This window comes from Geotrypetes seraphini, chromosome 17 (assembly GCF_902459505.1).
Source record: "Geotrypetes seraphini chromosome 17, aGeoSer1.1, whole genome shotgun sequence".
Classification (NCBI taxonomy): domain Eukaryota; kingdom Metazoa; phylum Chordata; class Amphibia; order Gymnophiona; family Dermophiidae; genus Geotrypetes; species Geotrypetes seraphini.
In genome coordinates this window covers 28,770,798-28,794,422 of record NC_047100.1, presented here as the reverse complement: position 1 = coordinate 28,794,422, position 23,625 = coordinate 28,770,798, and the positions used below count along the sequence as shown (strand labels likewise).

The 23,625-nt window shown below is 43.3% G+C and overlaps 1 protein-coding gene across 7 annotated transcripts in view; it reads right to left on the bottom strand.

Moving 5' to 3' along the window:
- Positions 1-13,310: 13,310 nt before the first annotated feature.
- CPNE9 (copine family member 9) overlaps positions 13,311-23,625 on the bottom strand; it is a 151,468-nt gene continuing 141,153 nt past the window's right edge. For 6 of the 7 annotated variants that reach the window (XM_033926358.1, XM_033926360.1, XM_033926359.1 and 3 more), the window contains 2 exons: positions 19,227-19,300; positions 13,311-14,394 (listed from right to left, as the gene is read on the bottom strand). In XM_033926358.1, coding sequence (XP_033782249.1) covers positions 14,212-14,394; positions 19,227-19,300 — 257 coding nt within the window. In that variant the 3' untranslated portion in view covers positions 13,311-14,211. The remainder of the gene's footprint in view (positions 14,395-19,226; positions 19,301-23,625) is intronic. The other variant, XM_033926361.1, reaches the window with a different exon arrangement.

Below are 23,625 nucleotides of genomic sequence, written 5' to 3'. Positions count from 1 at the left end.
TGTATACACTTCTCCCTCCGTATTCACAGTTTCAGCGCTTGCGGTTTCACTTATTAGCGATTTTTCGCATGCTGACTCCACCCCACAAATTACGTCATGAATAAAGTATTGTACCAATAAAAAGTTTGTCGCTTTCCAGCTTCCCAGCATGCACAGAGAACATTGCTGCTTCCCAGCTTCCCAGCGTGCAGAAAGAAAAACACTTATTTGCGATTTCAATATATTAAATGATGGCTGTTACAAAACCCCCACAAATAACATATAAAAAGTTATTTGTGGTTTTCCCGTATTCGCAGTCATGTTCCGCCCCTAACCACCATGAATAAAGAGGGGAGCGTATTAGAATGAGTCTTGTTCTTTTGCTTAAGAACAGCCACGACAAGATGAATGCATTTGTCCCTTGATACTCAATTTTTGGAAATCAATATGGGGACAAATTAATATGATACTGAAAACATCGATTCCTTTGTCCTACGATGTGGGACATTTTTGAAAGCTAAAAATCCATTAGACAGGTATAAAAGCCGACGTCTTATAATTATGACAGGGGCTGCCATGCAAATGGTCACTAGGAATTGGAAAAACTGGGACAGGCTACACTTTTTCCTTTTGGTGGGAAACTTTGTGTCAATGTTATAGATATGAAAAAATGAATTTGGAAATATTGGGACATAATAAAATATGAAAGCAACATGGGGTCCATTAACGGAATTTGTTAAATCTGATTAATTGTATAAGCCAGCTGATTAACCGTTCCCCTTAACTGTATCCATGACATCCTGTTTGCCTATCTTGCCTGTTTGCCTATCTTGCCTACCAAAAGATTGTAAGCTCTTTTGAGCAGGGACTGTCTTCTTCTTTGTGACTCTGTATGTCTACTAATGCTATAGAAATAATTCATAGTAGTAGGGTGAAGAGTTTCAGTCTTTGGGAAGCAGAGCTGAGCTTGTGATGTCATAGTGGCTCATTCCACCAATAAGAGCCAACCTCCTCAGTGATGTCACAGTGGCTTGATTGTCCTGTACTCCCCTCTGCCCTCCAACCCAGCCAGCAGATTAACTGTATTCATGACATCCTGTCTGTCTGTTTAGATTGTAAGTTCTTTGGAGCAGGGACTGTTTTCTAACTCTTTGTGACTCTGTACCACGCTGTGTGCGTCTGGGAGCGCTATAGAAATAATTCATAGTAGTAGCAGAAAGCATTTGTTCTTCAGTAATCAGCTTTCCTGTTTAAGAAACAGACATTACTGGGAAAAACATTTGATATAATTCTTATTCAAGCTTTCAGAACAAAGTCTGCAAAAGTCTTGATGTGCCCTTTACAGGAAAGGGCTAGATTCATCGACGAGCTGTCTTCACTGTGGGCCAAAGCTTTGATGAAAAGGGCCTTCATCTTTTTCTTGTATTTGCAAATATCTAAGATCTGAATAATATACCCACATTTTCACAACATCAGTTTTCTAAGCCATTAAAGAAGTTATACTGAATGTTATACATTTTTCTGTGAATTAGATATCTGAAGTTTGGGTTGTTATTTTTTTTTTAAAAAGATTTCTTTCTAAATCGTATTCTCCAAGGACAAGCAGAACTTTAAAATGTTTAACTACGAGTGATGTCCTGATGGATTCCAATGAAAGGAAGCCGTACCCCAGCAACGTTTTCTTGAAGCCTTTGGGTAGATGAGTCTTGCTTTTCTCAAAGAACACTTGCTACAGGTAAGTAACTTTCATTTTTGTTCTCCAGTCATTAAACTCTCCTTATTCTCTGGTATACGCCTCACAATCCATGGGACAAATAACACTTATTCTTCTTCTAAAAAAGTAGATTTAGATCCTACTATTCCTTCTCACTACCGACCAATTGCCAATATACCTTTGTTAACAAAAATGTTAAAATCAATGGTAGCTGGTCAACTTACTGATTATTTGGAGAAATTCTCATTACTCTAGCCGTTTCAACATGGGTGTCGTACTAATGTTAGTACTGAAACCTTATTGATCTCTCTTCTTTCAAAAATTCAACAATTACGTCTTCAAAATAAATGTTCTATTTTGCTCCAGTTTGATTTATCTGCGGCGTTCGATGTAGTACATTACGACATTTTACTTCGTTTACTTTCAGATATAGATCTCCATCAGGTTGCTCTGGATTGGTTCTCTAAATTTCTTTTGTCTCGCTCTTATTCAGTGAATATTGAAGGTGATATCTCCAATTCCTGGCGGCCTCCTTGTGGGGTTCCCCAGGGCTCTCCGCTTTCTCCAATTTTATTTAGTCTCTATATGACTACACTGAATACTTCAGCTTGGGAAACGCTGTTCACCTATGTGGATGATATCTTTATACTAATTGAGATCAATTCGGATATTACCAATTTAGTTTCCAAAGTAAATCATTGCATTTCCAAACTTCAAGCCTGGGCTCTTTCTGTCCGGATGAAGCTTAATACAACTAAAACTAAACTTTTGTGGTTAGGTCCAAAATTGGATTGTCTTCCTCCTACTGTAGCTTTGGAATCTGGGGCCTCTTTGCAGATTGAGTTCTCATCTAAGATATTGGGAGTCCTTTTTGATTCCTCTCTTACCTTTAAGGACCAAATACATTCCCTGGTCAAGAAATGCTTTTTTAGTTTACGAATGTTGAGAAAGGTTAGACATCTTTATCATCATCGACATTTCTCTGTCTTGGTCCAATCAATCATATTATCTCAACTAGATTACTGTAATGCTATCTATCTTGGCATCACAAAGATCTGTCTCCAAAGATTACAATTAATCCAGAATACTGCTGCGAAGCTGATCTTTGGAAAAAAGTAAATTTGACCATGTGACCCCTTTGCTCCCAAGTCTTCATTGGCTCCCGGTTTATTTTAGAATTCAATTCAAATGTGCCTGCATCTCTTTCAAAATTTTATATGGCATTTTTATTCCCCTCATAGAAACATAGAATATGACGGCAGAAAAGGGCCGATGGCCCAACAAGTCTGTCCACTCGAGAACCCTCCCTCCAACTAGTCTGCCTGTTCAAGGACCCTTCTTCCCTGGAGTATCTATCGATTGAGCATAACTCCGTAGTACTCCCACCTGTTTGTCCCATCGACTCTTGAAGTCGAGCACGTTACTGGCCTCGACCACCTCGTTCTCTTATTATGGAATGCTTACAGATTTTCCTTTGCAAGAGGCATCCAACAATTCAAACTCTACCTTCCTTCTAGAAAAGGAATTAAAGTACTTAAGATCTTCAGTCAATCTCTGGCTTTTAAACTTTCTCAACCATGGAATGAACTCCCCTTAATTCTGAGGAGCCCCAGGTCTTTCCAATCTTTCCGCAAACTTCTAAAAACTTTTCTTTTTGCCAAACATTTTGAAAACTAATCTTTTTGAAACTTTTGCTATTACTTTCTTTAGTTTTTATCTAATTGTTATAAACTGAGTCGAGCTTCCTTAGGTTGATGACCTGGTATATACAGTTAAGCTTTAGTATAGTTTACTATTGTTTTTCATTGGCTTTTTATTTCTATAGTTTAGTATGATTTTGGCCATTCTCAATCACATGAAGATTTCTTTTGTATTTTTTGTTGGGTTCTATGTAATTACAGTTTTAAAATGTTTTCCTGTATCCCATGTTGGCAAAGTTTTTGTTGGGTTTTTTGTCCAATAAATTTGACAAATAAAATTGAGACATGGAGGCTGGTATTAGGATGTGGAAAGGTCCGGGTCAGGTCATAGAAACTAGAACCATGGAGAATAGGAGGACTTAGGATCACTTCTGCTTATCCTAGACACTGGGAACTAGGGTTGGGATTGGGGAATGGGAGTAGAGAACTCTTGTGAGGGAGGGTCTTCTTGCACCGGGGAACATTGGGTAGACAGGGTCTTCAGGGGGGATTAGATGGAAGAAAGTGTTTCTTTTTTTTGGGGGGGGGGCTTAAGGAGGATCTGGTGCTGTGGGGAGAGTAGGAGGTGATTGGGGGGGGGGGACTTTATATCTGCCCCTTCAGGCAAGCACATATGCATATCCGGGGACAGATGTCAATAAGAACATAAGAATAGCCTTACTAGGTCAGACCAATGATCCATTAAGCCCAGTAGCCTGTTCTCACGGTGGCCAATCCAGGTCATTAGTACCTGGCCAAAACCCAAGGAGTGGCAAAATTCCAGAATCTCAAAGAGTAACAAAAGATTCTAGAACCCCAAAGAGTATCAAGATTCTAGAATCCCGAAGAGTAACAAGATTCTAGAATCCCGAAGAGTATCAAGATTCTAGAATCCCGAAGAGTAACAAGATTCTAGAATCCCGAAGAGTAACAAGATTCTAGAATCCCGAAGAGTAACAAGATTCTAGAACTCCAAATAGTAGGACATGTCCGGGTTTTCCTGGACATCTGGTAACCCTATATCAAGGTTATCTAAGTGGTTTAGAGTAAGGTACTCAAGCATTTTCCCTCTCTGTCCCAGTGGGTTCACAATCTATCTAACACACCTGGGGCACTGGAGGATTAAGTGACTTGCCCAGGGTCACAAGGAGCAGTGCAGGGTTTGAATCTATGACCTCAGGGTACTGAGGCTGTAACTCTAACCACTAGGCCACTCCTTCCTCTATTTTTACTTGCATTCATTAACCTTCAAAGTGGACTAACACTACTTTACCCTCCAAACTATCCACCGCCGTAGACATAAATGTTGTGGGACAGAACCAAACCTACGCTTGGGACCCTGCAGCCGGAATATTTAGGCTACACTTAATGAATATGCAAATATCTTGGTATGTATATCATCTCCGAAATATGCAAATACATCTCATAGAGCAGGGGTGCCCACACTTTTTGGGCTTGCGAGCTACTTTTAAAATGACCAAGTCAAAATGATCTACCAACAATAAAATAAAAAAACAAAACAGAAAGCACACTGTACGTAGAGAAAATGTTAATTATCATTTATATTCGGGGGGGGGGGGTTCAAAGAGGTCAAGGCAGATGACTAAAATATGCAATGTCACCTCAGTAACAACTATACAAAAATAGACAAATATATCCCCTCACCTTTTACTAAACAGCAATAGCGGTTTTTAATGGTTACTAAACCAAATAGCGTTTCGCTGCTTATGCCTTTGCTAACGAGGAACCTGATTCTGTTGGCTTTCCGACTCTGCTGTCTGATCCCTGGGAGCCAAATCTCCCCTTCCCACCATCTTCTGATTCTCTGGTGGATGCAAATATCTTAATTATGACCCTGGCCCGATACTGTTCCCTTTTTTTCAGCAAAGTATCATGGCTGTCATGTTAATCCCCCATCCATATGTAAAAAGGAGGGTCATCCAATAAGATAAGGCGAGACCTTTTTATTGGACTAATCCAGGGGTAGAGAACTCCGGTCCTCGAGAGCCGTATTCCAGTCGGGTTTTCAGGATTTCCCCAATGAATATGCATGAGACCTATTTGCATGCACTGCTTTCAATGCATATTCTTTGGGGAAATCCTGAAAACCCGACTGGAATACGGCTCTCGAGGACCGGAGTTCCCTACCCCTGGACTAATTTAATAAATCCATGACTAGCCTTGGGAGAGTTATCCTCCCTCCCTTTCTTCATCAGTTCATTCTGCAAAGCTAATTATAGATGAATTAAGTTAGCTCAATAAAAAGATATCACATACAATTTGTTTGTTGATTTTTTGGGGGCAGGAGTAAGATACGTAATTAGCTCCGACACTTAACTGTTAACCCAAGCCGTGCGTTGCAGTTCTGCATGAGTAATTCTTGTATAAAAACAAATTTAACATAGGAAGAAACGTCCCTTCCAATATCCTTATTTATATATCACAAATTCAAGGTGGTCTCCTTATAAATAAATGATACCCAAACAGTATAGAACCTTAATAGAAAACCTGCAAGTTGTCTAATCTCTGAAATGAACAGAGGAGACAGAGCATTTGACTTTCAGGCTGAAGGAAGAATTGTAACCTCGGCATCTGACCGAAGATCTCATGAGGAAAGAGAAGAAAAAAAAAAAAAAAGCAAGAATGACATTCTAAATTCTGGGGCTTCAGAGCTTATCAGATCACCCTTTCTTAGATGCAAAGCTAAAAATACATTCTGGTATTGCTGACGGACAACATATGCAATGGCTTCTTGAAAGAATACATTAACAGACACTTTAAAAATGCCATTTCCCCTCATTTTCACACGCGGATCGGAGGATGATCAGCCAACAAGGTTAGTGAGTCGGGTCGGAGGAAATTCGGGTCGCACAGTGGTCGGGACACGATCGGTGTCCTTAGTGAATCTTCCCCATAGACCAGGGGTGTCAAAGTCCCTCCTGGAGGGCCGCAATCCAATCGGGTTTTCAGGATTTCCCCAATGAATATGCATGAGATCTATTAGCATACAATGAAAGCTGTGCATGCAAATAAATCTCATGCATATTCATTGGGGAAATCCTGAAACCCCGCCTGGATTGCAGCCCTCCAGGAGGGACTTTGACACCCCTAGCATAGATTAAGCAAACCAAACCCTCCCCTCCTGAGGAAAGCACTAAGATGCCAAAACACAGGCTGTTTTGACTCCGATGTTTGTTTTAATGGAATAAAGTCCCAGCGGAAGCATCTCTTTCATCTCTACTTCTGTTGATTGAGCCTCACTTTGACTGACCTGCCTTAGGTGCTGTTTTTACAGGTAGGTGCCATTTATAAAATCTGACCCTAAGTGTGGCTTTTTTTTTTTTATAGCATCTAAGCTAATGGTGCCAATTTACTGAATTGCCATCTTATTCTTTTTGTAGACCTAAGTTGTACTTAAGTTAATAATAATAAATGTATGTATATACCACAATACCTCACGGTTCAGTGCGGTTTACAAGAATTGTAAAATCACAGCAAATTTACACCACAAAATACAGTACATCTAATATAATAAAAGGCTACTCGCGCATGCGCACTCCCATCTGCGTGTTCCGTTTTCCGTGCGCTGTAGGGCACTGCAGGTAGGAGTGTGCATGCGCCAGAATCCCCCCCCCCCGAGGCGGATGTCGGCGGCAGCTGTTGGCGGCGGATGCGGCCGCGGTGGCGGATGTCGGCTGCGACGGACAAGAGCTACAGTAAAAATAATGAAGTGCCGACTTCTAAGACCTCAAACCCGAGACTCACAGGATAAAACTAAAAAAAAGGGAGACACAATCCCACCACGTGTCAGCTTGAACAGAAACCTCCAACACCTGCCCCAAAAATGCCAAACAACTGTTTAGAAGAATGATAAGTGAAGTCCTTAAGATCTGGATGTAACACATGCTACAGAATGACCAATCCCTATTGATTCAAAAAACTATGCAACTTAACCCGATCAGCCTGTCCATTACTTACAGCCTGGGCACATGCACACACACAGGGAAGTGGTGGGAGAGAAATGGTGCTGCATAGGGGGCAGGGAGAGAGACAGATAGATAGAAAGAAAAGAAGAAAGACACAGGGGCAGGGAGAGACACAGAAAGACAGACAGGCAGACAAAGGGGGCCAGGGAGAGAGACAGATAGATAGATAGAAGGAAAAAAGAAAGCCACAGGGGCAGGGAGAGACACAGAAAGACAGACAGACAAAGGGGGCCAGGGAGAGAGACAGACAGCAGGAGGGAGAGAGAGACAGAAATAAAGACACACAGACATATATTCTAGCACCCGTTAATGTAACGGGCTAAAATTCTAGTTATATATAAAATATAGCATTAAGAAATTATTAAGTTATCTAGATTATACATATTTAGCAAACAGATAAGTTTTTAACGATCTTATAAAGGCCTGCTAAGAAGAATAATTAAAGATTAAATCACTAAAACTTTTGTTCCAAAGTCCTGCCTGAAAGGATAGGATTCCATTAAGAAATCTTTTGAATATACAACCTCTTATTGAAGGGGTAAAAAACTAAGGTTGCATTTCGTGAAGAACGTCTGTTTTCTACAAGTTCAAAATGACCATATAATGTTTTATAACAAATACAGGCCAATTTAAAAATTATTCTTGCCTCTACCGGAAGCCAATGCAACTTTCGATAGTATGGTGTTTACATGTTCTGATTTTTTTTTTAGTTTGAAAATTAGACACAGCCATATTTTGGATGATTCACATCCTCCTAATGATTTGTAAAAAAAATAAGAACCTAGATAAATGATGGTACAATAGTCTTGCAGGTGTGTCCAACCTGCGGCCCCGGTCGAGGGCGATGCAGTGTTTTCCTCTGCTGCCCCCTGGTGTTTACCGTCTTGCCGGCTCCCTCCTCTGTCTTGCTGCAGCATTTGCGCGTTAGTGCGGCCCCGGAAACATATTTTTCCAGCCAGTGCGGCCCAGGGAAGCCAAAAGGTTGGACACCCCTGGTCTAAAGTATCAGAACCAAGGATTGCCCAATCAATCGAAAAGATGACAAGTCAAAATAAGATTTAGAGCCCCTTTTACAAAGGTGCGCTAGTGTTTTTAGCGCACCCACCGGATTAGTGCGTGCTACCCGAAAAACTACTGCCCGCTTAAGAGGAGGCGGTAGTGGTTAGCGCACTATTCCGTGCGTTAAGGCCCTAACGAACCTTTGTAAAAGGAGCCCTTAATTGGGCGAAGCTTCCGTAGTGCGGAAAACCTTTTCTTTACTAAAGCATCAAGTTGAGCAACGAACGATAAGCTTCCATCAAGATATACTCCTAAAATTCTAATAGCTGGACTGATAGGATAATTAATTGCAGGTCTTATTCTCTCCCTATGTAGCAGAAATGTGCTTCTCTTTCACCCTGTGCGCGCCAGTGACGGAGCGCGACCTGCATATTCCGCAGTACTCTCTAATCAGTTATTAGCGGGGCTGCCAGCTGTTATCAAGATTTTGTAGCAACTCAGAGATTAATTGCATCCATCTCAAGATACGTATGTTCTGCTTCTAAAGCGTGTGCTCTACAAAGCTGGTCTGAGTGATCAGAAAATGCTATCAGATAATTCAGTTCATATTTGGGATTTAGGTCGTTTCATCTAAAATCCTAGAATTGTAAAGCTAAGAATTCCAGTGTTACTGCTAAATTCAACATAAGTTACCCCTCCCTTGACACAGCCAAGGATTTTGCTAAGTATAGGCAGTGCTTAATTATTCTCTGTATCCACGAGCTATGTAATAATTAGCTTATGTGATTGTTCCATCCTTTGGATAGGAAGGGGGGAGGGAAAAAGGGTGGGTGGGAACTATTACTAACCAGCACCACTCATTCGTCATTTCAGAATTAGCACATATGGCCTAATTCTGTATACGGCGCTAAGAATTGGAAAGGAAATTTGGGCATACTACCGATGTCCATGTGCAATTTGATTGGATAAGCCGATTAGTGCTGGTACTTGGGCGCTAATCATCAATTCTCAGTGCTTATTGACATTAATTAAAATTTAGGTGCACATTTTTAGGTGACAGAACCTATATATAAATTATACATGCAAATCCAAGGAGGTGGGAAGGGCAAAGGCAGATCGGCGCATAATTTAAGTGCAAGAATTTGCACCAGGTTTTCCTTGGTATAAAACCTTGCACCTAAAATTGGGTGCGGATTCTGTAAGCGACTGAGTAGCGTTTAGCACAAAATTTTATGGCCACCAAGTTTTCCGACTTGTATACAGAATTCTGATAATTCAAGGGGCCACACCAACAAAACTGGGGCACACTCCATAGAGGGCTAAACACTTTAGTCCTGCGATCTTCCACTATTTTCATTCCATCGGAAAAATACAGGATGAAAATAGTGGAAAAATCACTGGGCTAAATGTGTAGCCCTCAATGGACTGCCCCAACTTTGTTGGAACTTTTCGGCAGCCCCTCGTAATTCTAGTCAATATGGGAAGTAGGGGAAAAAAACCTGAAAAGATGAATTGAGGCCTCTTTATTTTATTTTTAGTTTTTTTCCCCTCCCTTCTGCTTTTCTCTTTCTTTGGCTTTTTCATTCCTGGGCTGCACGCAACCACCCAAATGGTGCACACACCTATGACCATATTACTCTGTTTGAGCTGCACTGGCTGTCTATATTAAGCGGCTTGAATTCAAGCTACTTTGCTTAGTTTTCAAAGCCCGGCATTTTTCACTTCCCGATTATCTACATCAAAAACGAATCCAATATCAACCCAGTAGAACTCTAAGATCATCTTTCCATGACCAGTTTAAAATCCCAGGTCCCAGAGTAATAAAACATCAAGCAACAAGGAAAAGAGCTTTCTCGTACGCGGGTTTCTGCCTCTGGAATTTCATACTTCATGACTTCTTTGAGGGAATATCTTACTCCTACTTCTGGAAACTATTGAAACCTATTCTTTTTCATCCACACTATGGATCCATCCGAAGTCCATTAACGAACGTCTAGCTAAATATTGCATCTGGCACTAGCCTTTCTTAGATGATAAATTGAGGCGTTTGTTTTGTCTAATGGGCCGGAATGAAACTCAGAACTATAAAATGTCTAGAGTTTACTTTAGTTTAATTTTTAATCTTTCTCGTTTTCCTGTTACTGATATTTATAAATTTAGATTGTTAGTTTAACTATTCTATCTTTCCTTATAATGTAACTATAATACTAATTTTTGGGGATCTTGAGAGGTTTTTCCCCCCTTTGCCTTCCATGGGGTACTTTCTTTTCCTCCCTCTTAATATATATCTCCATAATTTTAGTGATGTCTTCTCTCGTATGCTTAATTCGATTGTGAGCCTGTTCAGGACAGAGAGAGTAGCTCAATGCCTATATCTAGTGTTGTAAAAAGCTTAAATACCTAAGTTCAAGAGGTATATCTAATGCATAAAATACAAAGAGAAATAAATAGCAGGAGGCCTGGAGGGACAATTCATTTGAGCTGCACTAGGTAGCTGTTGGTTGGTCAGCAGGGCCTCCATTGTGCTGGTAGCCATCTTTAGGCCTTTTTAATACCAAGCCTATGCTCTTCACAACATGCTCACCTCTAGCTGGCTCCGTCGGACTGGGCGTCTGAACCCAGTCTCCGCGTAACAGGAGCGAGAGTTCATTTTTAACTTGATCAAACGCTTGTGCTGCATCCCCTACCAAGCGCACTTTACCGGAAGCTTTTGCAATTAGTGACATCATTGCAACGCAAAAAGCAATGCTGGGAGATCATTAAGAGCCCCGAGAATGGATGTGGACAGGCTGCTGGCTTGTGTGGATTCTATAATTAAGTCCTAACGAAACTCAGCGCCGAGTTAAGAATAAAGAGCATTTTAGGCTGCGGTCAAAAAGCCTCAGAATGAAGAGCCTTTGATTTTCATTCTAAAGGGCACACGGAGAACGGGAAACCCTGAAATCCGCCTCTTTCTTCCGCAGAGCTGAAATGAATAGGCCACCTGGCAGAGAAGGCATCAAAAGTGACAATAATGAGCAAAATTAAAAGCTCAGATCGGCCCAAGCTGTCAAGAGAAATCTGCTGCCACTTCTGTGAAAGACAGTGACTCATTACCAGATTAAAGATCTGTTTGAAAGTGCCAATGGCAGCCCTCATCCGCCCTCCCCCTCCCGGAGTTGCTTTTCAGACACCAAAGTCCGCGACTGGAAGCAGGACACAGAACCAATTGTGAATTCACCTATACCTTCACTCGACCTCATCGCTTCCTAAACGCACGGAAAACATGCTGCGTTGAGTTTTCGTTCTCTGGAACAATCATAATCCAGGTGGGGAAATTCACCAGAGGCCAGCAGATAGCCAAAATAATGAGCTTTTGACAGGATGCTTTGAAGAGGCTATTGTTTGGACCGATTGCTCAGTTTTTGGTGCACCGAAGAGTTCTATCAGCAAACTTATCTACGGTGTATTCTAGAAAGCGGTGATGAATGAAAGAAACGCTTTGCACCTATCTTCGGACTTTTTGATAGATAGAATCCCAGCAAGTCTTCTAAAAGAGGAAGGGAAGGCAAAAGAGAGGACATTCTCAAAGGACAGGAGTAAAGGCAAAATGATTGATTTAGACAACTGCATTCTGATTGAAGTTGCCCCTACAATGAACAAATCTGTCATTCTTTTCCCTTTTCAATTCTCAGTGAGAGAAATTGCTCATAAGATACCAATATTATGTATATAAAATGCCCTTGACACAAGCAAGAATCTTCCCCCTTGCAGAGATTCCCTCCTCCCTCTTTCTAGTCATCCCTATCTAAACTGACAAGACAGATTCAGTCACTCATTCGTTCATTAATCATGCCAGCCTCCTACCAGGCCCATAAGCCCATATACACGTACAATCTCCTCTAGAGCTGGCTGTACTCACTATTGATATGTATCAAAAATGGGGAAGGGATTTGATATACGTACTACCTTTCTGTGGTACAACCAAACTGGTTTATGTACGTACGAGGGGGTTGCTGAAACATTCTCAGCCCAACCAAGAAGAGAATGACGTGGACATGGGTTCAATCAGCGATTTGAAGCAACGTCAAAAACAGAATTTGTTTGTGCAAATTGGCACGTGATGAATTAAGATGACACTCTTTTCAGCTACAGTGGCAAAATAACGTTCACAATTTAAGAAGTTGGTTGGTTGGCCTGAGAACGTTTCACCCCCCCCCCATCCTATGTAATAAAAGTGAGCCATTGTGACATCGCTGATGAGGAAGGCTCTTATTGGTGGAATGAGGCATTATGACATCACAATCACAACTCTGGCTACCGGACTGAAACTCTTCACACTACCAGGGGCTGCTGAAAAGTTCTCAACCCAACCAAGAAGAGAATGACCCGGATACGGTTCAATCAATGACCTGAAACCATGTCCAAACAGAGAATTTCATTTCTGCAAATTGGCACTTAATGAAATAAGATGACTCTTTTCAACAGTGGCAAAATAACGCTCAGACTTCAGGAAGTTGGTTGGTTTGTATTATAGGCAGGTCCTTCCCCTGTTTCTTGTGGGCTCACAATATGCGTTTCTTTACCTGGTGCCATGGAGGGTTTAGTGCAGAGAAATCATCATAGAGCTGCAAAAGCTGTTAATTTATACATTTTATAAAGCATCTTGAGAGACACTGAGAAGTGCAACTCAAAAGGGGGAGGGGCATAGGCACGTCGGGGACATTTCAAAAAGTTGCACACGTTGTTACATATAATGGGGGTCAATGCACTCACTTATCCAGTTCAATTAGAGCTGAAAATAGGCTAGTTTGAAACTGAGGGTTTCTTGGGGAATGCAAACCACTATTATTTGGGTCTAATACAAGATATATTTAAAAAAATAATCCTTAAGATTCTTGTTTGTTTATTTTATGGCTTGTTAAAACATTTTAATTACTGTTTTTTTGGAAAAAAAAGAACCCCCTTCCCCCAATATATCATATAACGAATATTACCTACAGGGATTTTTTTTTCCAAGACATTTTTCTCTAATATGCCTGTTCTACCTAAAATGTGCATTTGACATATTCCTTTTGTCTTGTCATGGATTATTGTTTGGATTTTTACAGCCGAACAAATTCTTTAACTTCAAAGTCTGCTTTTTTTTTTTAATAGTCATTCCCTGATGACCAAACTGAGGACTGCAAAGAGATCGAGTGGGTTTCATTTCAGTCTGTGGGTTACGAACAAAGAAACTGAACTGCAAACTCGCCATCATCTTCCTTCTGTGCTCCCCAAAGGGAAGCTACAAACTCCTGTCCCTCAGAGGAGTGAGTGCACGTGTTGAAGGTTTATTGATGCCACTCTGAAATCACAACAGCTTAGAATACAATGCCCTATTAAACGCTAATGTACAGTACTTCTTGGTACGATTAAAAAATGTTTTGCAATGCTGAACATTATCTTGCTACCAGTCTGTATTCTCACGGGACTCTAAGTGCTGCCTCTTTAGTCCCTTCTGTCTGTATTCATCCAGGAAAGCCCACAGAGGCTATCCAGCTGGTAAATCTGAACGGATGTCCGCCTCCCGCAGTTCTGTGCTGCATTTTCAGTCTTAAGTCCCGCTCTTCTCTTTTGCAGCACTGGAAAGGCAAAACTGAGTTCAGATTTCTGTCTGGTGAGCCCCCAGGCTCTAGGAAACTGTGCCCCCCTCCCCAACAAAGTCAGTAGTAACAGCAGGGATGGGCAGAAATGGATAACGTAGTCCTATCGGATATCTGACTAGATGCTGGGGGAGGGGGAAGGTTCAAAGCATTAATCCGCCTGCGACTAGCAGGAAAGGTCCTTATCCTGCGAGGCACCCAAGCAGCTCGGGCGCGGCTGGGGGGGACTCTTAGACCTGCCCAGACAGGCTCTGCTGAGTGGCTGAGGTCGGAACGGACCGCGGCTTGATCTCGCGGGTCTTCATATAAGACAGCAGCTGTTCAGGGATCTCAGCCAGCACATCCTTGGCCAGGCGCGCCATGCTGAGCACTTGGTTTCCTGATCGGTCCACGTAATCGCGGAAGGGCACAAACTGCGGCAGAAGAGCAGAAAAGAAAGACGCTATAAGTGAGACCGAAATGAGACGGAAGGCGACAGGTCATCACAGCTTTGTACAGTATTGTCTGGGGGCGTGGAAATTTCAGGCTCATTTTGCCAATTTCATTAGGGACTACAATGCACATTCCTAAAACCGCGACAGCAGTTATTAGCGCAGGGAGCCGCGCTGCTCCCAATGCTCTTTTATTAAGGTACGCTAAATGGTAATGCATCTGTGATATTCTGTGGGCGCCTTGGCAAAGGACCCCCGAGATCCTATGAGCATTGGGAGCAGCACAGAGCATTCAGCGCAGCTCTCTGCGCTAATAACCGCTATCGCGGTTTAGTGAAAAGGAGGGGGGTTAATGCAGAACCCCCTCCCCCCCCCCAAAACCAACTCCAAACAAAGCAAAACCAACAACAAACCTAACACTGGATGTGCTACAGAATCCTGCATTAGTTTTGGCATGCGCGTATGCTAACCACGCATTAATTCTCGGGTGACGGGACTAAATCGCGCGAGGCAACGGCGCGCCTACAACTGAGCACAGACAACTGAGCGCAAGGCTGACGGCGCGCCGAAGAAAAGCACTATTTTAAAGGGCTCCGACGGGGGGTGTGGGGGGGAACCCCCCCACTTTACTTAACAGACATTGCGCTGGCGTTGTGGGGGGGGGTTGGGGGGTTGTAACCCCCCCCACATTATACTTAAAACTGAACCTTTTCCCTAAAAAACAGGCAAAAAGTTCGGTTTCAAGTATAATGAGGGGGATTACAACCCCCCAAACCCCCCACAACGCCAGCGCGATGTCTGTTAAGTAAAATAGGGGGGTTCCCCACCAACACCCCCAGAACCCTTTAAAATAGTGCTTTTCTTCAGCACGCCCTCAACCTTGCGCTCACTTGTCTGCGCTCAGTTGTCGGCGCGCCGTTACCTCGCGCGATTTTGTCTATGAACCAATTCTCGTTTTGGAATTTCTTTTTGAGGAGCATGTCGGGAGCAAAGAGCGGACATTCCTGCACTAAGGGCTTGATTCTGTATAGCAGTGGTTCCCAACCCTGTCCCAGAGGACCACCGGCCAGTCGGGTTTTCGGGATAGACCTAGTGAATATGCATGAACGAGATTTGCATGTCATGAACACGATAGGACTGCAGGTCTGCCCCATGCATAGTCAATTAGGGCTATCCCAAAAACCCGACTGGCCGGTGGTCCTCCAGGACGGGCTGTAGAGGACGCCAATGTCGGCAACCACCTAAGAATCAGCTGCCGAAACGTGTGTCAATCGCACCTCGGCATCCTATTCAGAATCGGGTCTACACTCCCGGACAGATGCCAACACTTTGCAAGCCTATATTTAAGGTGTCTGTTTCGCATCTACAGAGACGCATACTGACGCTTAAGCCCATCCAAGGCAGGGATCTCAAAGTCCCTCCTTGAGGGCCGCAATCCAGTCGGGTTTTCAGGATTTCCCTCATTGAATATACATTGAAAGCAGTGCAAGAAACAGAATGGAATTGTCCAGATCACTAAGAAAGTGTCCTCCAGTTCATCGGATGATATGAAAATCTTTATTTCTCCAATGTCACGTTGATGCATACAACGACTCAATGACTCGACATGTACATGTTTCGGTCAACAGGCCTGCCTCAGGAGTCTTAAGAGCCATCAATCGTGATATTTGAAATGTACTGTCACTCGAATGGATATCGCCAAAGTTCAAACAAAAAAGAAATGCCACATTGTTAACATCTTAAAAAGCTGAATGCTGCCAACATTGGCGATATCCATTAGAGCAGGGGTAGGGAACTCCGGTCCTTGAGAGCCGTATTCCAGTCGGGTTTTCAGGATTTCCCCAATGAATACGCATTGAAAGCAGTGCATGCAAATAGGTCTCATGCAGATTCATTGGGGAAATCCTGAAAACCCGACTGGAATACGGCTCTCGAGGACCGGAGTTTCCTACTCCTGCATTAGAGTGACAGTACATTTCAAATATCACTATTGATGGCTCTTAAGACTCCTGAGGCAGGCCTGTTGGCCGAAACATGTACATGTCGAGTCATTGAGTCGTATGCATCAATGTGACATTGGAGAAATAAAGATTTTCATATCATCAGATGATTTGGAAGACACTTTCTTAGTGATCTGGACAATTCCATTCTGTTTCTTGCACTGCTTTAAATGCATATTCATTGAGGGAAATCCTGAAAACCTGACTGGATTGCAGCCCTCAAGGAGGGACTTTGAGACTCCTGATCTAAGGCCACTTCCAGGCAAAAACCAGATCCCCTAAAGGTTTGGGGGATCTGGTTTTTGATAAGCGGTTAATCGCACTTCTGGGCAAAATCACGCCCGTGCCTCGCCTTGGGCCACGCTTAAGTAGGGCTACCAGACGTCCGAATTTTCCCGGACATATCCTACTTTTTGAGGACATGTTCGGCAGTCCGTCCGGCTTTTGAAAAGCTTCCTCGAAATCGCGTCGGACAGGCAGCGGGGCTAAGGCAGGATTAGGGCATAACAGGGTGGAACTGGGCAGGCCTGGGGGCAGGTCCAGGGGGTATGGATTTTACTAAAGTAACCCAATGCTTAAGTGTGGGTACGCGTCTCCACAGATGCACAACAGAGGCCAACAATATAGGAGTCTTGCCTCGGATTCTAAAAAAAGTGTGTTCCAATTGGCTGCCAGACAGCGATAGGACACCTACCATCGCCTGCAATTGGGATGCGTGTTTCGAGAATCAGGCCCTAACTACTTAGCTCAGGAACTTACATTAACATGCACTAACTGGTTTAACACATGGTTAACCCAGGAGCCCTTAGCGCCACCTAAAGGTGGAAACTGCTCATGCGGTCATTTTTTTTAAGTGGCTTTAAGGCGAGGTGCCTACTTTAGAGGCATGGCATGTCTCAGAGTGAAAGTATGCACCCACCAGAGCTCTGAAAATTGGTGCAAAAAGCCAATTTTGACCCACCATAGGCAGTTTGAAAATTTTCCCCTTAAAGTCTGTAGTCTTGCTGCACAGTGAGCCCAATTCTAAAATTTAAGGATTATATAACCAGGCTCCGTCCCTATCAATTTATACAGGCATATAATGTGGAATTATGCTGCTACACACCTTTCCATGAAGAGAATTACTTTTGAATTAATGCCCTTTTTCTTTCCATAATTCAAGAGCCAGGATGTGGCAGGAGAAGGCTTTTCCTACTCATTCATCAGCAGTAGTGATCAGCTTATCCCCAGCATTACATGTATCTCGAGCTATCTTCCATAGCCTCCCCTCCCCCACCGATGCTGAATTCCCCCAAAAGGGGGAAGTAACATCACATTTTAGTGTTCCTTGGATGAATATTTTAACATAGTAGATTTCAGGGCCAGCCAACGATTTCAAGTCTCTGTAAGCCCATCATCTGGGCCCGCGACGGGTTTGCCAGACCAGTGCTGTGTGACTGTTCTCGTCTCGGAGCCTCCATTAATCATTAATTAATTGCCCTTTTCGTTATAGGCTGTATCATGTAGTGCGGCAGCTGATGGGGGTGGCAGCTCACAGCAGTAAAGCAGAACACACACACAAATGTGTACAGTGATCTGTAAAGTCTGCGAGATTTCTCTCGTCCCAGCTCTGCGGCACAGACTCCTTTGCAAAACCTTACTGAAACAGGAGTAAAGGGGACAGGACTTGATACACTCAATCAAGGTGGCTTACATGGGCCAGTGAAGTGTTAAGTGACTTGCCCAGAGTAGAGAATGACACGGGGACAAATTTTCCCCGTCCCCGCAGGAAATCATTTTCCCGTCCCGTCCCCGTGAATTCTTTTCAACATCTTACAAAAAAATACCACACACAAATACTATAAACATGTGCAAACATATATTAGAAATTCTTAATGAGAAACATGCCATTATCTCCTCATCCCTCCTCCCTCCCTCCCTCACCCAATCCCCCCACCCTACCTCCCATATGTCTGACAGGTCAATCATTTTACAAAACCCTCTAAAGGACTCATCCTTAAATGCTGCCATATTCCCTGATCTTTCAGCTAAGTTAGCTTCATATTTATAGAAAAGGCACACAGTTTCCCACCAAAAGTGAAAATTTAACAATGTGACATCTTTCCAGTTTTTAACTATTGACTGTAGTGCCACTCCAGATAATATTAGGAATAATTTAGTTTTATTTGCTGACCTTAAGGTTGTTGAAATAGCCCCTGTCCCTGCAAGCTCCGTCCTCATCTGTGCAAGCCTCAAACATTTTCAAATCATAAGTAGCAACATTCTAGAGCTTGGATTGTGATGTCATAATGCCTCATTCCACCAATGCCTAAGCTCCATCCTCATCTGCGCAAGCCTCAAACACTTTCAAATCCTAAGTAGCAACATTCTAGAGCTCAGATTGTGATGTCATTATGCCTCATTTCACCAATGCCTAAGCTCCGTCCTCATCTGCACAAACCTCAAACACTTTCAAATCCTAAGTAGCAACGTTCTAGAGTTCAGGATTTGAAAGTGTTTGCGACTTGTGCAGATGAAAACAGAGCTTGCAGGAATAAGAAAATAACTCGCAGGGACGGAGTGGGAAAAGGAGTTCCTGCAGTGACGGGGAAAAATTTGTTCCTGTGTCATTCTCTACTAGAAAGGATCAGCATTGTCACTGTTTCACTGTCCTCCCGTGTCCAGCATCACTTTGTCTCCCTCTTCCCAAGATCAAGGATAAACTTGGCTTCTCTTAATGAGGAATTTTTTATCTTCTTAAAACTCAGGAGGGATTTGTTGTTAGGAAGACCTCTTTGCATCCGGACTGTGTGTGAAAAGCATTTGCCTCTGTACCTGTACAATGTCTCTCTCTGCATAGCGCCCCCTGGAGGAGACTCGCACCTCATCTCCATCCAACTCTTCCATCGCTGTAGATTGTCGATCGATATGAGCAGAGTTCAAGGTGAGAGTGGGAGAAAGAGCAACATAAAAAGGCAGATGGAAGCGAAAACAAAACAGACGGGGACAGAGGGTGCAGGGAAGAGAAGAAAGAGAGAGAGAAACAGAGAGTCTTTATGTATCAACAGCAGATGCACTCAGAGCCCAGTTGACTAGACATCTAGATTACAGTTCTAATATATAAAGTACCAAAGGTGCCAATATTTCAAAAGAATTACCCCTCCCTGGACACATTGAAAAAAACCTGCTCAGTGCTGGGGGAGCTCAGCACGCACTGGGCACCTACAAAGCTGGCTCATATGTAAAGTACAAATTTTGAAGACCAGGAAATGAAGCAGTAACGCCTAGAAGCAAAAGAACGAGATTAAGCGTCATTGTGACCTATGCTTCATGCATAAACTCACACACAAAATAGCACGACCGTCTAACACCGGTGTCGTTCTCACAAACTCTGCAATGGGCTGTTCACTAAATTCGCCTTGTGTGCCCCAGCTGCACAGAATAATGAATGTGTCTTGTTCTCTTTACGGTGTCTGCATTTTGCACACTTTGATTTGGTAGAGTTGGTTTGCTTGCATTTCTTTGGGTGTATTAGGGAATGACACGGGGAAAATTTTTTTTATCACCATTCCTGCCCCGTCCCCGCAAGCTCGGTCCCCGTCCCTGCCCTGCAAATTGTCAGATCCCACAAGCCTCGAATAGTTATTGTATACTGAACTTATTTTATTAAAGTATATAAAGAGACAATATTCTGTATAGTTGTCATTTTATAAACACAAATAATACAGAGCAAGGATCAACAAATCCCCTGTCTCCCCTCCCTTTCACAGAACGCTACATAGAAAAATCAAGCTACAAACAGAATACTTCCGTCACATATGGCAGGAAAAGTGTTAGGGAAGAACAACTAGGGCAACTGCCCCCTGGTCAGAGAGAGAGCCCTAAGCCAGCTGGAAGCTAAAGAAGCACAGCCTGGACTTTGCAGTACCTAGTTATGTCTAATACCAGCTCTAGCAGGACACCTATTTCAAATCTGAACTATTCTAATCACAAAATATAAAATAATTTTTTTTTCTACCTTTTGTTGTCTGGTAATTTTATTCTTCAAATCACATTGGTCTCAGGCTTTGGTTTTGGGTTCCTTCTGTCTTCATCGTAGAATGGCTGGCTCCTGAAGGTTAAATAGACGCAAGAGGAGCTGGGAAGAAGATGCCGAGTCTGACACGGGCGCAATTTTTTTTACCATGGGAGCAAGACTTTTCACCGCTCCCATGGGGCGGTGGAAGGCCTTGTCCCCATTCCTGCGGTAAACCAGTTGCAAATTTCTCCATTCCTGCAGATTTACTGTGGTGACCACGGTTTACTGCGGTAAACGGTCCCCGTGTCATTCTCTAGTATGTATATCATCCTTCAAGTCTCTTCCCCTTTTTTAGGGGGGTGGGGGGAACACTGTTTATCACTGCAGACTATGTAGAAAAGATCTAATAATTACCACGTTATTGAAAGAAGAAGTGTCTCTTGCAGGGCACTGAGCTCTCTCTTCTGATTAATCAAGCCAAGTCTTAAGAACATAAGAATTGCCGCTGCTGGGTCAGACCCGGGGTCCATCGTGCCCAGCAGTCCGCTCACTCAATGGCCCTCTGGTCAAAGACCAGCGCCCTAACTGAGACTAGCCCTACCTGCGTACATTCTGGTTCAGCTCTTACAACTCCTGGTCTACGTCAACCAGAAAACTGAAATTGCTTCAACTGCTCCTCCCGTCTCCCAAAGGGGTTAAATGCAAACACGTATTCGACTCGCTCTTCATATATCTTGGCACCAAGACCTGGAACAACCTCTCGACTGACATCAAGATGGAAACTTTCTACAACAGATTCTGAAAAAAGAAAAACACACCATAGCCAACTAACTCGAAATACCTAATGTCGCTAAATCCCACCCTCTACTCAAGTGCTACACCAGTACAATCAAAGAACCTCCATTCTCTCATCTCTATTATCCTATTCATAATTCTGTCCTCCTCAAACTGGGCGCCGTCTCGATGGGGGTGCCAGCACCTCTCTGCCCCGTTCACGCCATTCATCCCCCCTCACCCCGTATCTCTGTAGATCTTTGCCGGCACAAACAACTTCTGCCTGTTGCTCATGGCAGCCTGGTTTCCCTCCGAATCACTTCCAGGAAGTGACGTCAGAGGGAAGCCCAACGCTGGCATGAGCGGCATGCTGGACAAGCCACTCGCGCTGGCAAAGATTTACAGAGGTATGTGGGGGGAAGGGAGAGCACGAGTGTGGGTGGGAAGGAGCTGGGGTGTGGGGAAGGAGTTGGGGGAAGAGAGAGGAGGCGCAGGTGTGGCAGCATGATCCTGGACGCCTCCTATCCTCGCTACGCCATGGTAGAGGTTTCTATTGTGGGCCGGCAAGGTAAATGGTCCAACACTCAAAGGGATTCTATGAGTGCATCGGAACGTTTACCTTAATGGCCTGTGGTAGAAACCTCTACTGCAGCTTTGTATACGCTACCATAAATTCTTACAGACTGCAATAACAAACTCGTTTTAAAGACATTAATTTTATTGTGTCATAGTTTTATGTTGAGTTTGTAGTTCTATTATCTATGCTTTATTGTAAAACATCTAACACTGTAGGATGGAATGAGCTACAAATCTTTTAAATAAAATAAACAAATGAATCTACTCAGTTCCGTGTGGATAACAATAAGAAGACCGGGACAATCCATGAATTACGCAAAAAAATGTGTATCAAGACATAGCCTATTCTCATTCTCTAGCCAACAAATAAGAGCACAAGAATAGCCTTACTGGGTCAAGCCCAGTAGCCCATTCTCAGGGTGGCCAATCCAGGTCACTAGTACCTGGCCAAAACCCAAAAAGTAGTAGCATTCCATTCAGAATCGTACAGAATAGCAAGATTCCGGAATCCCAAAGAGTAACAAAAGATTCCGGAACCCTAAGGAGTAGCAAGATTCCATGCTACTGACCCAGGGCAAATATTTTTGAAATAGGAAGGTTTTCACTGCTCTTCTAAATAACCTATAGTTTGTTTGCAATTTGATTGGAGATGGAAGAGAATTCCATATCATAGCTGCTGAGATCCAGTGGCGTACCTAGCATATGTGACACCCAGGGCCCATCATTTTTTGACACCCCCTCCCCCATCTGTATGAAAAACATGATTTTTAGTATCAATACAAACGTCACACAAGAATGTACCTAGGAAAAGGCAGTATCTTACATACTGCAGTGAGCAGTACATCAATACACCCGTTGTAAAACTAAACAAGCCAGACTAGTACAGATCAATCCTACCAGAAACCCATGTCTTTTCGAACACACAGAACACAGAAAACACCTTCGCCTAGTATGTAATCACAAACTAACCCCTCCCCCTTTTACAAAATTGTAGTGTGGTTTTTAGCCACGGTGGTAACACCTCAGATGCCAATGCTATAAAACGCTCTACAGTTTTGTAAATGGGGAGATAGAATAAAAATACGTAGACAAAGGTTAAACTGAACCACCAGGAAGCTGGACTCTGCATACAATGCAACACCACAGAAACAGCAATGCATCGCCCCTAAAGCAAAAAAAAAAAAAAAAAAGAATTTTTTCCTACGGTGTTTTCTCTGGTTTCTGCTTTCCTCATCTTCTTGTCACTCTCTTCCTTTCATCCACTGTCTATCCTCTCTCTGCCCCTTCTATATGGCATCTTCTCTCCTTCTATACCCCTTCCAGAAACTTTATGCCTCCCTCTTCCATCTCTCCCTTCACCCCCATTGGTCTGGCATCCATCTTCTTCCCTTCCCTCCTCCAATGGTCTAGCATCTCTCTTCTCCCCTCTCCCACACCCCCATGGTCTGGCATTTCACTCTCTCCTCTCCCTTCCCCCCACTTCCATCAGCATCTGCCCCTTTCTTTCCCTCCAACCCAATTCCATGTAGTATCCTTCCCCCTTATGTCTCTTTCCCCTTTCCCTGCACACCAATTCCATCAGCATCTGCCCCTTTCTCTCCCTCCACCACGCTTCCATACCACCCTGATCCCCTTTTTCTCCTTCCACCACCCTGCCATGCTCCTTTCTCTCTCCATCCAAAACAGCAAGATCCTGTGATGACTACTTCTGCTGCCTCTGCTCCGGAAGAGGTAAGTGACATCGGAGGGGGGTGGGCCAGCAGACGCAAGGAGTTGCAGCAAGGTCTATGGTTTCTGCCAGGTACTTGAGACCTGGGTTGGCCACTGTTGGAAACAGGATGCTGGACTTGATGGGCCTTCGGTCTG